At 40.7% G+C, this 17,810-nt stretch overlaps 1 protein-coding gene across 1 annotated transcript; it reads right to left on the reverse strand.

The window, feature by feature from the left end:
- Positions 1-12,927: 12,927 nt before the first annotated feature.
- LOC120915871 (olfactory receptor 6N2-like) lies at positions 12,928-15,365 on the reverse strand. The gene is made up of 2 exons (XM_040326681.1): positions 15,163-15,365; positions 12,928-13,672 (listed from the first exon to the last, which is right to left on the reverse strand). Exons 1-2 carry the CDS (start codon positions 15,363-15,365, stop codon positions 12,928-12,930), a joined length of 948 nt encoding a protein of 315 aa, XP_040182615.1.
- Between the last annotated feature and the right edge of the window lie 2,445 nt (positions 15,366-17,810).

Raw genomic sequence — 17,810 nt, forward strand, 5'->3', positions numbered from 1 at the left:
GTTAAAGCGAAGCAGTGCCGAATCGCAAGAACTGGCCAGGTCCTTTACCTGCATAAAGGTCCGGGTCTTAAGTGGTTAAGTTGTTTAGAATATTTCAATATTCAGAAGTACTGTATAAGAATTTCTACTTATGGGCCCCACTGTACCTGTTTTATACCCTATACCAGGGTTTCTCAACCAGAGTCTCATGGAACCTTAGGGTTCCTCCAGACGTCGCTAGGGATTCCTTGAGCAATGAGCAATTTTTGCCTCTCAGAAAGGTTTTCGCGGACACCATTGATCTGTTTAGCCATCTGTAAGGGGGTAATTTTTCCCTGTGACCACAAGTGTTAGAAGCATTCTCCCCATTGACCATTACACTAATGTTTCATGAGTTTTAGATAGTGAGATTTTTAGCAGGGGATCCCTGAGATCAGAAAGTTATTTCAAGGCCTCCTCAGTGTTGAAAAGGTTGAGAAAGGCTGCTCTATACAGATAAATAAAGTCATCACTGAAAAACACTTTTATTCTTACACAATGAATAATTCATTGATCATGATCAGATAATGATTAGCAGATCACTTATAATCCATACCTTCTTTCTCTTAACAGCAGGTAAGGTAGACTTCCATTGATTATCAGAAGATAATGGGGATTTAAAGAGTAGCTTTACAATTCATCCTTCCCACAGCTCCGATGATTATGATGTTTTAAATTCCATGGTGTTATATCTCTATTTAGAACCAATGGCTACCATGCACATAAAGTTTTTCCTCCGCAGTTTATTATGTAGAGCCCTTCTAAAGAAACAAATAACCAACTTCTGGAATAAGACAGCCGTTGTATATGTTTAGCTGAGATCTGTCCTCAACCCCATCCCTTGTAAATCCAGGCAGCCAGTCAAGAAAAATGTCTCTGCTCTGTCCTGGTCTGAGGCACTCTGCTTTCTAAACTGTACAGTGCAGAATGCAGACAGCCTTAAAAATAAATTAAAAAGAAAACAATAATGCATTTTCTGAATTGAATTAAGGGGATAAACTAAATGTGAATAATTGAATTAGCGCAGTTCATGAACTGTATTTGGCGCTTTACAAATAATAAAAAACAATCAATCAATTTGAGTCCTTTAAACATGTTGTGTGAATAAATGTGTGGCTTTGGTTATTGCAAACCTAGAAAGACAAGTAAATGCCTTACTACCTCACCTCTTAATAATTATTAACTTCAACAGTGTGTGTGAAATGCTTTGTCAACAATGCTTAAATAGCTTTGAATGCTTTGGGAATATATTCTCAAGTGATTTGTACACAGCAGTTGGTATTGTGTGTGTTGTTACAAATAGATAGTTATGGGATATTCGCATAGATTTTGACTTTTGTGATAAAAATAATATTAGAAAAAATAAACTTTGATGATTTATATGTCAATAATTGGTGTGGAACCTGATTTGTTGGACTGTATGATTATTGTTGCTTGAATACAATATTTTTGACAAAGAAAACATTTACTAATTCCCAAAGTGGAAGTCAGGAGTTTTTTTGTTTTTTTTGTCATCCCTTCAATTCTTACCTCTAATAAAATGTAATTAATGTGCCTCAACTTTACAAATGTTGCTCTGCAGCCAGTACTCCTGAGGCCCCTTCCACACGGGACGGATGCGTTGCAGCAGAATCCGTCAGCTCAGCGGGAGATCTCTCCGTTGATCTCCACTGAGCCGGCGGATGACAGATCCGTCTCTGCTCACTGAGCGGGTAGTGGCCTGTCAAGCGCCGCTGATTCCTATGGATAGATCGGGCGAAAACAGACAGTATGTCCATTTTCATCCGATCTGATCCGCCAGGACGGATGGTGAACTTATCGGCATACGTCTGATTTAAGTGGATCGGAGCAGATCGGATGTCAACAGACATGGTTACCGCTGATATCCGTCACCCCATAGACTTGCATGGAGCGTCCGTTCAGGTCCACTGAAAAAACTGACAGGCGGACCTGAACGGTCCACTCGTGTGAAAGGGGCCTTAGGCATTACATCCCAGACCCAATCTGGATAATCTCATAGATCGCTGTGGTAGACTGGTCACTTTGCATGGGAAGTTGCACTTTGCAAGGGAAGATTCCCAGAGCTTAGTGAATGAGTTAAAGCTCTACTGACTTCCATCATCCAACAACATGCAAGCAAAAAATGCTGTTTGGGTATACTTTGAGAGGTGAAGCTTCCCCACATTCACCAAGCTCTAGGGAAAATTCCCTTGTAAAGTACAACATCCTTTCCAAGGTGAACGGTCTATTGCTTTAAATAAATCAACTCCAATGTGCTTTTTTTCAGCATGACAGTTAAGTTAATTTTGGTAAAGACTTTGAGATCCAAACTCCACTTTAATTGCTGTCAGGGAACCATTTATATATATTTCATATTTAATTGACAATAAAATGTGTACAATCTTATTTTGTAGTTTTAAACATAATTGTGTGTCCAAAAATCCTTAACAACCAGTCCGAAGTTATCTTTTCTAGGTCTTACTATACAGTTTGACTTCTGTTTGCATTTTAAGAGTTACTGGATGTAGCGCTACTCCCATAGGGGCCGCCGGTTAATGTGGTCGTCTCCCACCATGCACAGCCAGACACGTACATTTTCTATTCACTTCAGAGACAAGAAGTAGTCCTTGTAACTTTTTTATTTTATTTTTTTATTAAGGGGATTAAAACTTGGGAAGGGTAGATATGGGATGCCCATTTGATCAGCAGAACCCTTTAGGGACTTGAACTATACACATTCAGTATACACTTTCTTTCCTCTTCTACCTCCAGCACCACTTGCTTGCAGACTGTTACTCCCAGGACCAGCTAGCACAGGTTCTAGATCCAACACAGACTCAGATGGATCATAGCAGAATAACCTTTGCAGGCAGGGGCCGTGGGCCCCTTTGGTGTAGCAAAAATAGTAGTCTATGATGCTAGCTGTCCTATCTGTGGCTACTGCTCCCAGCACCACCTTTTCAGTCCCTCCTGGCTGCAGCAACCCATTTCTCCTGGCCGTGCCACCACAGTTCTCCTGACTGGCTCTGCATCAATCCCAAGCTTCTCCATCCCAGTCCTCTCAGGCGTGCCTCCCAGTCCTCCCGACTGCGTGCCACTCACCAGCCCTCTTGACTATTCCTTTTTCTCCTGGAGACTTGCCAGTGTTCTACTGCTGGGCAGGACATCGCTATGTGTCTTGAAGAGGGTTCTTTCCGCACCCAAGCCCAGGCCCAAGGTCACCCTCCAGACTGGGGAGCTCCCTCAAAGGCCATGACAGCCTAATACCTCCATCTCCATCTTCCACCCGAACTCCACACTGCCCCAGCTGGGCTGACCCAGAGTATTTGAGGGGCCTGCCACCTGCCAATCCTTCTGTTGGGGATTTGTCAGGGCCCTTGAAATACTCCAAGCAACTCCACTTTACTTACACTCCCATTTTCTAGGTTCCAGTACATTCTAGAATTAGGAGGGAGGTCTCAGTGATGCTGCCTGTGAGTCATCCAGCTCTCCCTGGATCTCTACCCAACTCAGAAAATACATACAGGCTTGGCTGCCAGCCAAATCTGAAATGTACCTACACTAACAAACAAAAATCCTAGCACTCTAGCAACACAGCTAGGTAGTATTTTTGTATTTCTTTTTTTTTACATTCTAATATATATATATATATATATATATATATATATATATATATATATATATATATATATATATATCTTGGATATAAAGTCTCTGTGTAATTGGAGATGACATACCTGGCTTACCCAGCACTTACCGACACACCTTGGGTTTTTTAACAGTTTTTTTTGAACACCAACAATCTGAGGAAAGACAATTAGTATGTCAAAAAGCATACAAGCAACAAAACAATTAATTTTGTATGAAAGAAACACTAGCTAAGCACTAGCAATGCTCTTTTTTTAGCAATATGCAACTGTATTGGTAGCCTATACTTGATACCAAGAGGATAAAAAGGCTAAAAACAGAGGCTAAACAGTCCCTTCCTAGCTAGCCAGTGGTAGATGAAATCAGTATATTGGCCGGCAGTGGTGGGGCCCTTTAAGAAACAACAGTTTCAATGGAGAAGCAAGTCAGCTTGCTGAAGTTTGAGCTTTTTCCAGTCCCATACTCACTCCCAGAATCTCTAAGCATTCACACAGACTCAGTTAAGTATAACTTTAGTCCAACAACAAAGAAAAATTCCCATCTCAACTTACCAGCCAGCCTGCAACAAACCAAATTGTCCTGTCTAACAGTTCATGTTAAAAACAGGAGTTTAGTTTGCACATATTTGCAAATACATGCGTAAGCTGCAGGTCACATCACAGCATCCCAGTATTATCTGCAGTCCTAACACTATAAATTTTGAAAGCCTCCATAGTATAAAATAAAATAATAAAATATAAAATAATGGATAGCTTGAGGGCAGGTATGCCTGGAAAGAGCCCACCACTTCTTAAAGGCACAGGGGTGCAAATAGCACAATGGTAGTAAAGGTGTCCAGTGCACACCCCCCACCCCCCCACCAAATAACCGATTGTTTGTTTGTTCAGTATAACTTTAGCCATCAGGGGCGAGAAGGGAGGCTTTGGCAGGCAGTGACAAAGCCTCACCAAATCCCTCATACCATCCCAGGGAGAAGACTCATGATTTCCAAGTCAAAGGGCCAGATTCACGTAGCCCGGGCGCAACGTAACTTAAACGATTTAAGTTACACCGCCGCAAATTTTCCAAGTTAGTGCCCGATCCACAAAGCACTTACCTGGAAATTTGCGGCGGTGTATCCTAAATCCGTCCGGCGCAAGGCGGGCCAATTCAAATGGGGCGAGTCCCATTTAAATTAGGCGCGCTCCCGTGCCGGACGTACTGCGCATGCTCCCGACGCAAATTTCCTGATGTACTTTGCGCGAAGTTACGATGCGCCGAGGTTTTGTGAATCGCGATGGGTCAAAAAGAGTTGCGGCGGGAAAAAAAGATTTGCGCCGAAAAAAAAAAATTGAAAAAAAAATTTAAAGCGACGCGGGAAAGACGGGTATACTTTTACATGGTGTACTAATTTTACACTTTGTAAAAGCAGCCCTATCTTTGCGACGGCAAACTAACACTTGCGGCGACTTTCCGACGGGAAAAAGTTTCGTACATCGCGTAAGTGCTAATTTGCATACCCGACGCTGGTTTACGACGAGAACTCCCCCCATGTATTGCATCCTAAGATTCGACAGTGTAAAACAATTACACCTGTCGGATCTTAGGGATATCTATGCGTAACTGATTCTATGAATCAGCCGCATAGATAGAAACAGGGATACGACGGCGTATCAGCAGATACGCCTGCGTATCCCTTTTGTGAATCTGGCCCAAAGTTCCCAACACCAGCTTGTCCCTTGGCTTCCTGGTACTGTCAATGGGGGACAGCTACTCGCAACAGGGCCCTGGGCACAGCCAGTTACTGTCTGCAGCAGCAGAAATGCGTGCTAAGAAAATTATAAAACAGTATATATCAAACGATATTACAGAAGAAAATATTCCAATAGTGCACGTGAAGGTGCTAATTAAAATAAAAATAAAAATACGGTGAACAGTACATGTGCAATAATATTATCACAAAAGTGCTGGATGTTGCATACAAAGTGCTATGTGTCTTCATTCAGAGTGCATAAAAAAGGTGCTTTGTGCCAGTTTCAACACTGTTGCCGTGTGTCACACAGTGCCCCCTTCTTTTGTGCTCTGATATGGCCCGCACTCACCAGATCCTACACCCCCTCTTGGGGTGAAAAGCTTTCACAGTGTATGCCCTGTGCTGCACTCTGGCAATTTCTCGTTCCCCTGTATTCCTCTTTAATTTCCAACGTTAATTCATATGCAAAGAGAGAGGGATCCCAATAGTGTGATACCATCTAAAAAGCATTTGCCTTTATTGTTAAAAACTGGGTACTCACAATTTGGCAGATTAAAACAAGCGGTGAAAAGATCGTATTTTTCGGAAGTGTGTCGTGACAGTGTCTGTTTGCTCGACCGGTTTCGTCATCAGACGTCGTCTGGAGCGTACAGACCGTCACTTTCACTTCCTATTTATCATCACAATGCCTCCTATACTACGGCTGCCATTTTCCTTGCAATTTTTGGGACGGAAGTCCAATTGCTTGAATGTCTATGGACGGCGGCCATCTTTGGTGAGATTTTACAGACCGAAGACTAATGTAGTCTTCGACTTCTGATTCCAATTTTAAAACGGACGCAATGTGACTTACTTTTAAACAAAACGAAGATATATAAAACATTTAAAACCATACGAAGGCATAAAACATATAGAAACGAATCCTATTTCACAGAATTTGAGAACGGGTGACGATGAATTTATAGATTGTAAGCCACAAGTCTAAAATATATGGGAGGTTTATGATATTCATAAACCTCCCATATATTTTAGACTTGTGGCTTACAATCTATGGTGAACAACATATTTTTTTTTTTTTGTGATGTTGCTTCACTCCCTGTCAGTGGCCATCTATAATAGCATATACTTTAAATGCAAATGAATAATATTATTAATTTGTATAAATAATTAAAATATTGAAATATTTTGAATATTGTGTAATTTCTGGGGGTAGGAGGTTGTACTCATTAAGATGGTGAAGTAAGTGCAATAAAAATTATATAATAAAAAATTATTATGTAATGAAAATAAATGAAATACTCTGAAGGTGGATTGAGGGACTTCTACAGCCCTATAAAAATTGGTTCTGTTAAAATTGAAAATAAAAAATAAAAAATGTAAAATTTAAATTAGTCAGGAAGCAATTTAAGTCCAAATCTATATTCATACCCAAAGGTTGTAGGGGATCAAGCTCAAAAGTCCATCTGGTTTCGTTTTGTGACACTTTAATTCTCTTATTTTCTCCTCTCCAATGTCCTTTTATCTTGTCGATTGCATAGAATGTCATGCATGTGGGATCTTTGTTATGAATGAATGAATGAATGAAAAAACTTATATAGCGCGGCACATGTGAACTGAATCGCTTCTGGGCGCTTGATGTTTCGTGTCTCATGACATCAAAAGAGCAGAGTTTTGATCTGTCTTCTGAAAGTCAGGTGGTTTTCCTCCAACCGAATGCTGGTTGGTAAAGCGTTCCATAGTCTCGGACCTTGAAAAGCAAACCTTCTTTCTCCTTTGGACTTGTATTTGGTTTTTGGCACCTTGACCAGATTTTGGTCAGTGGATCGCAGAACGCGATTAGAATTGTGAGGTTCTATCTTGTCGCAAAGATATTGCGGCGCCTTCCCATGGATGCACTTATGTGTCAGGCAGAGTGCTTTAAATACAATTCTGTCTTTTACTGGCAGCCAGTGAAGGGTTCTCAGCGAAGGTGAGATTGATTCCCATGTCCTTTTCCCAGTCACCAGTCTGGCGGCCGTATTCTGTACGACTTGCAGACGAGAGATTTGGTACTTTGGGAGCCCGAGGTACAGGGCGTTAGCATAGTCCAGTCTGGAATTCACGATTGTTCCCACCACGACTGCTACGTCTTCTTTGGGGATAAATGGAATAAGTCTGCGTAGTAGGCGCAACAAATGGTGCGATCCGCTGACTACTGACCCTATTTGTGCGTCCATTGTCATGAAGGTGTCAAAAATGACTCCTAGACTTTTGACTTTGGAGCTAGGGGTGATGATTTGGCCCAGAATGGGCGGCGGTGTCCAGGTTGTTGCCAGTTGACTCTTTCGGCTGGCGTGAAACATAAGAAGTTCTGTTTTGGAACTGTTGAGTTTAAGATAACTCTTAGTCATCCAGTTTTCTATTGAAGAGAGACATTTCTCTAAACTGAGATGATGATCCTTTTTGTTGCAGATGCGAAAATACAGTTGCGTATCGTCTGCATAAGAGTGATAGAGTAGTTCTTGGCTACTGATAATATCAAAGAGAGGGCGAAGATAGATGTTGAAAAGCACCGGCGACAGGGGGGATCCTTGGGGGACTCCACATGGCACCGTGCGTTATGGTGGTCCCTGAAATGTCTTGATACACTATGTTTATTGAACCCTTTCTTTATGTTGGCAATATGTTCACGGATCCTGACATGCAGTCCCCCTGTAGTTCGTCCTACATATTGTTTTTTACATAGGCATTCAATGACATACGTCACATGTGTACTGTTGCATGTTATTAGCTCCTTAATATGATGTCTTGATCCATTTACTGTGGAGGTGAAATCAACTTTTTTCTTATCTGTTTTTTTTTGCTCACCCTGCAGGGGAGGCATGTGCCACACTTATGGAACCCTTTTAGGTTCTTGCACCCTATGCATTAAGGTGAAAAAACACCTTGCGGTCCCCATTTTACTTACCTGAGCCCCGAATCTCCGTTGCTTTCTCTTGTCGGCTCTTCATTGGATGATTGATAGCAGCACAGCCATTGGCTCCCGCTGCTGTCAATCAAATCAATGACACAGCATGCTGGGGGCGGGGCCAAGTCATACACTTGGCGTCTATGGCAAGGTAACCCCCTCGGGAGAGAGCTTCCCAGAGGGGGTTAGCTCTTGCGGGGTGGAACCGCGAGAGCCGCCGTGGGACCCCAGCAGAGGACCATCGGGGCCACTCTGTGCAAAACGAACTGCACAGTGGAGGTAAGTATGATATGTTTGTTTAAAAAAAAATGGAAAACAAACCTTTAGTATCCCTTTAAGCATGGGAACTCCACCCAGGTAGTAGTGTAAGTATTTCATTCTCTTTCTGACTTGAGGTGATTGTAGTCGTATTAGTGCAATTGAGACCGAGAAAATTGACACAGACAGAGAAAAAGCTGGTCCATGAAAAATTATATGTTAGTGCTAATGAAAAAAAGTATCACGGACAGAACTCAATTTTATCATTCTCTTTCTGCAAGCCGCTCCTCCCAGTCACCAATAAAGAGAACTAAAGGGAAGAAAAAAAGACTCAATATTTATGCATCCTGATGCAAAATTTTTTTTGTTTGTTTTTTAGGTTGCACTTGATGTATTTAGCTTTGTATATGTGCTTGATATTTTAGGTTTTGTAACTTTTTGGAACTATAGGTGGGCGGTGCTAAATCCAAATAATATTTTGTCTCGATGATTCATAACAGCGTGTACACTCTCTCTATGGAGGCAGCGGCAAGTACAAAAAAGAGTCAAAGATCGCTTTAAGAACAAAATTCACAAATAAGAAAACAAGCACTAGTCCAAACAAAATATTTATTTTCTAATACAATAAAAGCCAACATGTTTCGAGGGAATCATATGCCCCCTTTATAGGGGCTAACAAAAAAAAGTACTAATTACTTTACATTACAACGTACTTTTAAATAATGTGCTATTATGAATAAAACAAAATTAGATTCAATTTGCATTGATTTTGCAGTTCGTTTATTATGAGGATTGAAATATAACTAGAAACATACATACAGTAGCCTAAAAAAAAAGATTATATTTTTCCTGTTTGAATATTTTATTACATTTTTATAAAGCATAACAAAGGTCATAAGAATAATACCATTCATATTAGTACAATACAATGAAAGGAATAAAATGCAAAAAAGCAGTTATAACTATGCTTCTCTCATGAAGTATATAGAACCAAATGTAAGGGGTATTCCTTAGTGTAACATTTCATTTATCATAACAAATTAGTGATGATATTCTAGCTACCATCAATAACAATCATATATAATCAAGATAGGAGAATATAAAAGGTAATACATGTATTTAGTTATAGCGAAAATGGAAGAAGATAGCTTTTGCTCGATATAGAGGGTCATTGAAAGGTAATATTTAGTTATATCGAAAAGATTCTATTTTTATATATAAAGTTGATATGTGATATTCAATCATAATATATCATTCCTGAAATGAAAAGTACTGGTTTGTGTAGAAGTTTGTATCCTACTCTCTTCGCTCATACAATATCCTTTACAAATAGTTAAAACGTTCAGTTATAAGAACCAATCTTAAGACCTGATTTTGCATTTATGCAATTACTCATGAGAGAAATCATTCAATGTAAAGGCTGATGTTTAACTACTTGCCGACCAGCCGCCGCAGTTATACAGCGGCAGGTCGGCTCCCCTGCGCGAGAGCCCGTAGCTATACATCGGGCTCTCGAAGCGGCCACTAGGAGCGAGTGTGCCCCGCCGGAGGCGCGCGCACGTGCCCCCTGCTCGTCCCTGACTCCTGTGCGTGTGCCCAGCGGGCGCGATCGCCGCCAGACACCCGCGATTGCTCGTTACAGAGTGAGGACCGGGAGCTGTGTGTGTAAACACACAGCTCCCGGTCCTGTCAGGGGAGAAATGCCTACAATGTATGAACAGCAATCAGTCATTTCCCCTAGTGAGGCCACCCCCTACAGTTAGAACACACCCAGGGAACATACTTAACCCCTTCCCCACCCCCTAGTGTTAACCCCTTCACTGTCAGTGGCATTTTTATAGTAATCCAATGCATTTTTATAGCACTGATCGCTATAAAAATTCCAATGGTCCCAAAAATGTGTCAAAGGTGTCTGAAGTGTCCGCCATAATGTCGCAGTACCGAAAAAAAATCGCTGATTGCCGCCATTACTAGTAAAAAAAAAAATATTAATAAAATGCCATAAAACTACCCCCTATTTTGTAAACGCTATAACTTTTGCGCAAACCAATCAAAAAACGTTTATTGCGATTTTTATTACGAAAAATATGTAGAAGAATACGTATCGGCCTAAACTGAGGAAAAAAAAGTATTTTTTATATATTTTTGGGGGATATTTATTATAGCAAAAAGTAAAATATTTTTTTTTTCAAAATTGTTGCTCTATTTTTGTTTTTTTAGTGCAAAAACTAAAAACTGCAGAGGTGATCAAATACCACCAAAAGAAAGCTCTATTTGTGGGGAAAAAAGGACGCCAATTTTGTTTGGGAGCCACGTCGCACGACCGCGCAATTGTCAGTTAAAGCGAAGCAAAGCCCAATTGCAAAAAGTGTTCTGGTCTTTGACCAGCAATATGGTTTCTATACTAATCAAATATAATTTTTATAGTAATGATTACTGAGCTGCAATAATTTGTGTCTTTTATATCTCCCTGGATGGAGTTAAACTTGAATTTTGTGTGTGTAACCAGTTTTTTTTCTATAGCGGAGTATCATATACACAGCAACTGTGGAAATAATTATTACATGATACAATTATGTCTCGCTCAGTAGAGTGGTGCTCCATTCTTCTTTTTTGACTTTAGCTTGTGTATTGAGGCAAGAGTCATCTGAAGTCTGACATTTACCACATTGTTAATTGCCTGACTGCAAACTGCATCCCAAATCTTGACAGCATGCAGCAGGATAAAACAGTGGTGCCTTGTTTACTGTCCTTTTAGCTTTGTTATTTGACCCTGTTATATACAGGACTTGATTTAGTAAAAGAGTAGGCACTAGTCACTTAAGTGCCATACACATGGGCCAAATATCGGGCAGCATCGGCCTGTGTGTACAGCAGCTGGTCCGACTGTTGAAGGGGCATGAGCAAAAAAGGTCTGCCAATCGGCACCCGAGCAGTACTCTCAGCCAATGGCTGAGAGTGCTAACCAGTGTGTTCTGGCAGCGGGGCCATCCCCTTGTCAGAACACAATAGCTCGGCAGGGGAGCTCCTCCCGAGCTCTTCCATTTTTTTCGTTCAGCCCACTGAGTTGAACGGAAAAAAAAAAAAACTTATGTGTTACTAGGCTTTAGCAAAGTTGGTTCTCAATGAGCTTAGTAAAAATTATAAGGTTGTGTTCACTTTAGACAACCAATCATATGCTGGCAAAAATCCTGTTTTGCATACATTTGAGTATACAAGATGAACATGGGACACTTTATTTAATATCTTTTTTTTTTGGCAAATTGAATATACACTTTGCATTCAAAATGCTAAGTAAGCAGCCTTTACATCTTTAGTAAATTGACCACACTGTGTGAGACCATGTGAGACTGTGTGAGGTAAGTCAGGTGACCCCCTGACCTCGTACGCTCAAGCTAATGTCAGACTCAAAGGGTCAGATTTACATAGATCGGCGCATTAATCCGCCGGGCGTAGCGTATCTAAGATACACTACGCCGCCGTAACTTTTTTTTTTTCTCTAATCCTCAAAGAATTTGCGCCGTAAGTTACGGCGGCGTAGTGTATCTTTGGCAGCATAAGGGTGCGGAATTCAAATGGATGTGATGGGGGCGTGTTTTATGTAAATACGTCGTGACCCGACGTAAACAATTTTTTTTTGGAAAGGCGCATGCGCCGTCCGTGGGGGTATCCCAGTGCGCATGCTCGAAAATAAACCGGAACAAGCCAATGCTTCGGACGGTGACGTCATTCTACGCAAATCCCTATTCGCAAACGATTTACGCAAACAACGTAAAAAATTCAAAATTCGGCGCAGGAACGACGGCCATACTTAACATTGAGTACGCTCATAATAGCAGGGGTAACTATACGCCGGAAAAAGCCGAACGCAAACGACGTAAAAAAATGCGCCGGCCGGACGTACGTTCGTGGATCGCCGTAACTAGCTAATTTGCATACTCGACGCGGAATTCGACGGACACCTAGCGGCCGGCGGAAAAAATGCATCTACGATCCGACGGCGTACTAAGACGTACGCCTGTCGGATCGAGCCGAGATGCAGTCGTATCTTGTTTTGTAGATACAAAACAAAGATAAGACGCGGGAAATTTAAAATTACGCGGCATATCAATAGATACACTGGCATAATTCTTTTTGTGGATCTGCCCCAAAGTAATCAAAACTGAAAGAAAAAACATATGGAAACCTTTCTTATGGTAAGCTTGCATAAGTATATTAATGAAGGCCTGAATGTTCACATTTTTCAAACCTTAACAAAACAGATTCTCTTAAAAATAAACATATAAGAACTGGTATTATTTCCTATACAGGTTGATAATATATTTTATTGGAACCGGAACTGCACATTCCCTTTTCGACCCATTCTGCTTTTAACAGCAAGTCTGATCTCTTTGTTCCGAAAGCTGTATATTATAGGGTTCAAAATTGGGGTGACCACTGAATAGAGGACTGAAACAGCACGGTCAAAGTACAAAGAATAGCTCTTGGTAAGCCGAATGTACATAAATAAAATACAGGTAAAGAACATCAATACCACAGTCAGATGAGACACACAAGTAGAGAAAGCCTTCATTCGTCCAGCAGATGTCTTTATTTTCATAACAGCCACAATGATCCTCAAATATGAAGTCATTACCAAAGAAAAGGTGACAACTATACTGAAACAATTTGTTATAAAATCAACAAGGATGTTGATGGAGGTGTCACCACAAGCCATGCTGATCAATGGCGGGATGTCACAAAAGATATGTTCCATTTTGCTGTTACAAAACGACAGTTTAGAAATCATAATAATCTCAGTGAGGGGAAACAGAAAGCCAAGAGTGAAACAGGAACCTGCTAACTTAATGGTCATGGTGGAAGTCATGATGGAGGAATAATGAAGTGGGTGACAGATGGCCAAATACCGATCGTAGGCCATGGCAGTAAGAAGGCAGTTCTCGCAAGATCCAAGAGCATGAAAGCAATATGTCTGAAAGACACAGCTTCTTACAGATATAGTTTTGTTTTCAACTAGGAGATTGGCCAACATCTTCGGAATGGTGACTGCTGTATAAAAGATCTCTAGCCACTTCCTTACTGGGCACTTAAACCCCTTCCTGACCAGAGGACTTTTTGCGATTCGGCACTGCGTCGCTTTAACTGACAATTGCGCGGTCGTGCGACGTGGCTCCCAAACAAAATTAACGTCCTTTTTTCCCCACAAATAGAGCTTTCTTTTGGTGGTATTTGATCACCTCTGCGGTTTTTATTTTTTGCGCTATAAACAAAAATAGAGCGACAATTTTGAAAAAAAATAAAATATTTTTACTTTGTTGCTATAATAAATAGCTCAATTTTTTTTTTTACGTTTATTTTTTTATCCTCAGTCTAGGCCGATACGTATTCTACATATTTTTAGTAAAAAAAAAAAAAATCGCAATAAGCGACTGGTTTGCGCAAAAGTTATAGCGCCTACAAAATAAGGGACAGAATTATTATTATTTTTTTTTTTTTTTTTTTACTAGAAATGGCGGCGATCTGCGATTTTTATTGGGACTGCGACGTTATGGCGGACACATCGGACACTTTTGACACATTTTTGGCGCCATTCACATTTATACTGCAATCAGTGCTATAAATATGCACTAATTACTGTATAAATTTTTTTTTTTACTAGAAATGGCGGCGATCTGCGATTTTTATTGGGACTGCGACGTTATGGCGGACACATCGGACACTTTTGACACATTTTTGGCGCCATTCACATTTATACTGCAATCAGTGCTATAAATATGCACTAATTACTGTATAAATGCTTTTTTTTTACTAGAAATGGCGGCGATCTGCGATTTTTATTGGGACTGCGCCGTTATGGCGGACACATCGGACACTTTTGACACATTTTTGGCGCCATTCACATTTATACTGCAATCAGTGCTATAAATATGCACTAATTACTGTATAAATGCTTTTTTTTTACTAGAAATGGCGGCGATCTGCGATTTTTATTGGGACTGCGCCGTTATGGCGGACACATCGGACACTTTTGACACATTTTTGGCGCCATTCACATTTATACTGCAATCAGTGCTATAAATATGCACTAATTACTGTATAAATGTGACTGGCAGGGAAGGGTTAACACTAGGGGGTGAGGAAGGGGTTAAATGTGTACCCTAATTAGTGTTCTAACTGTGGGGGAGGGGGGGTGACTGGGGGAGGGGTGACCGATCTGTGTCTCTATGTACAAGAGACACAGATCCGTCTCCTCTCTCCCCTGACAGCACCGCTGTCTGCGAGAGCCGGGAATGAGAGATGATCTCATATGTAAACATATGAGATCATCTCTCATTGGCCGCACAGATCGCCTAGGAAACGGCCGCTCCGATTGGCCGTTCACGGCGATCTGTGACTGGCTGTGTCCAAGGGACACGGCCAGTACAGAAGTTCCCCGCCGCGCGCTCGGGAGCGCGCGCGGGGAACGTGTAAAGGAGAGGCCGTAAAAACACGGCCTGTTAGAGATTGGGAGCCGCGCTGAGGCCGTACAAAGTCGTACGGCCGTCAGCAAGTGGCTAGAAAGGATAGAGAACTAATAAATATATACATCGGAGAATGAAGGTGTGAGTCCACCTTCACTAGAACGCATATCGTCACATTACCAGCAATGGTAAGAAGGTAAACAATAAAAAGGCACACAAACAGAAGTGTACCATGATGGTACAAAGTTGGGAATCCGACAATGATGAACTCAGACACGGTGTTGTTACTCAAATAAAACATATCTTCACTTGCAGAAGAAAATATGTCTTTGTGGAGGAGGATTCTTTCTAGACTCTTACAATAAAACCTTTTAATATTTTGATGGTATCTTATTATTTTTAATTTATCGACAGGAAAGGAAAGTGTCTGACTTGTCTGCTGTTACCTAACCAAATCAGATTTGAGCATTGACTTTTCTTTTACATTTTAGAAAAGATGAAGAAGAAAAAGAAGATAAAAGAAGACATTTGATTTGACTGTTATAAAAAAAAAAATATGTCTTCCATTTAAAAAAAATAAAGCAATCGCAATATTTTCACCTACTATTTGTGTTTTTAAAAAAAATACAGAGCAGAAGTTTAGCATAAAATAGTATAGTTTGTAAAGTAGCATAGCAATAATGAAAAGAGATAATTATATGGCGCTAGGTAAACTAGGGGAAAGGGGTAGAGGTATGGAGCATACATTAATAAAGAGGGCCGCTGAAACAAAAATCCCATTAAATTAGTCCAAAAGAGTCAATGGTACGTATTCACTGAAGATCACTATAGCATGGCTGTGGCTCTCTTTGGAGGAATGGGTTTCACTCTGAGATCTTAAAGTATAGCAATAATGACCATGCAAGTTTTTTTTTTCATCCTTACACTTTTTTTCTGACCCAAAGCCATAACAGTTGGGTGGAATAATTTAAGGGTGCCAAGTCCAAAAATAAACCCCGACCAACAGGTTGGCTTACTTACTTTTTGCTCCTTTGTACAATACAATAACTGAAATAGTTTGCTTTGAAAGAACAATGATGTTATGCTTCAGGTAGTTTCATCATAATGTATCATAGGGACCACTGATGTATAGTAAGTATGTGTGCAGCTGAACGAATCTTACCATATTATAGATATACAGTATTTATTGGTTGTTGTTTGAATGCCAGAAACATTATTCCATTACTTAGATTTTTGTAGAAATCTGTCAGCCAGTCTTACACAGTAGGTGCAAGATGTTTTTCAGATTTATAGCTTCATAATAATGTTCCTTCTAAAATGAAGTGCTTTGGCTCTTTCTTCGAGGTTTAAATATCTTCAAACACATTGGGATTGTATCCCCAGTCTATTGACATCACTGCTTATTCAATTTAGGTGTTGTTGTAATTATGACACTTATATGGAAATAATACTTTTATGTTAACTAAAAACAATATCTGCTAACGTTCACAGTTAGTACTAATGAATGCAATATTTATGTATTTATTTATTTATTAGAAATGGCTATCATAATTGTACAATACTAACATGTTAAATCTTTTAGTTTGTTAAAATAAAAGCTGCAATTGTGTTGTCACTAGAAAGAGAGAGTCAATTAAATACATACATGATTAATAGGGATGCATATTACGGTAATTTGTATATAGTGGGGTAGATTCAGGTAGCAATTGTGTCTGCGTAACCATAGTTGCGCCGGCGTATCGAGTGCTCCTGATTCAGAGAGCTCGATACGCCGACTGTAGCCTAAGATATGACTGGCATAAGGCTCTTATGCCATCGTATCGTAGGCTGCATTCTTACGCTGGCCGCTAGGTGGCGTTCCCGTAGTGGTCAGTGTATAGTATGCAAATTGCATACTAACGCCGATTCACAACCCTATGCGAGCCCTGCGTACGCAGTTTATGTCGTTTCCGTTCGTCGGGTTCCGCGTAAGGCTGCTCCTGCTATTAGCAGGGGCAGCCAATGCTACGTATACCCGTCGTTCCTGCGTCGCAAATTTAAAATTTAACGTTGTTTGCGTAAGTGAATCGTGAATGGCGCTGGACGCCATTTACGTTCACTTTGAAGCAAATCACGTCCTTGCGACGTCATTTGCTGCAATGCACATCGGGAAAGTTTCCTGACGGAGCATGCGCACTACGTTCGGCGCGGGAACGCGCCTAATTTAAATGATCCACGCCCCCTACGGGATCATTTAAATTACGCGCCCTTACGCCGGGCAGTTTTAAGGAGCGCCCGCGCAAATTACGTAGCTACTGCTTCATGAATGAAGCGTAGCGCAGATAATTTGCGTAGGCGCAGGGTAAAAACGGTACGCTGCGCCTCCGTAAGAAGTGCGCACCGGTACCTGAATCTACCCCATTGTTTTTAATATCATATATTGAACTGAAAAAAAAACATTAAAAATAATTTCCCTCTTTTTTCTCCCAGGCAAATGTGGATTAATTTTTCATAAGTTCACAGTCTCATTTCTAGCCTGCAAGAGTAGTTAACATTTTTACATGTTTTACCAGGCTATTCTTATGTCCTTTGCATGAAATGGAAAAAAATTTGTTTGCAGAGTTCAATAACTCAACTCCAGCTTTCACCCAATTAATGCACCATCCAACCCCTGCTTCTAGCCATCAGACTGCCAGATGAGCCTGCAGGACAGAGGCAGCCACAGGGCTGATAACACTAAAAGTGTGATTTGCCTTACATCCTGTGT

The sequence above is a fragment of the Rana temporaria genome, chromosome 10 (genome assembly GCF_905171775.1).
Source record: "Rana temporaria chromosome 10, aRanTem1.1, whole genome shotgun sequence".
In the NCBI taxonomy this organism is placed as follows: Eukaryota; Metazoa; Chordata; class Amphibia; order Anura; family Ranidae; genus Rana; species Rana temporaria.

Coding starts and splice junctions, on each gene's coding strand:
- LOC120915871 (XM_040326681.1), bottom strand. CDS start 15,365: ATGTTTTATTTGAGTAACAACACCGTGTCTGAGTTCATCATTGTCGGA. Junction 13,673..15,162: donor TTTATTAGTTCTCTATCCTT/TCTAGCCACTTG, acceptor AGTAAGGAAGTG/GCTAGAGATCTTTTATACAG.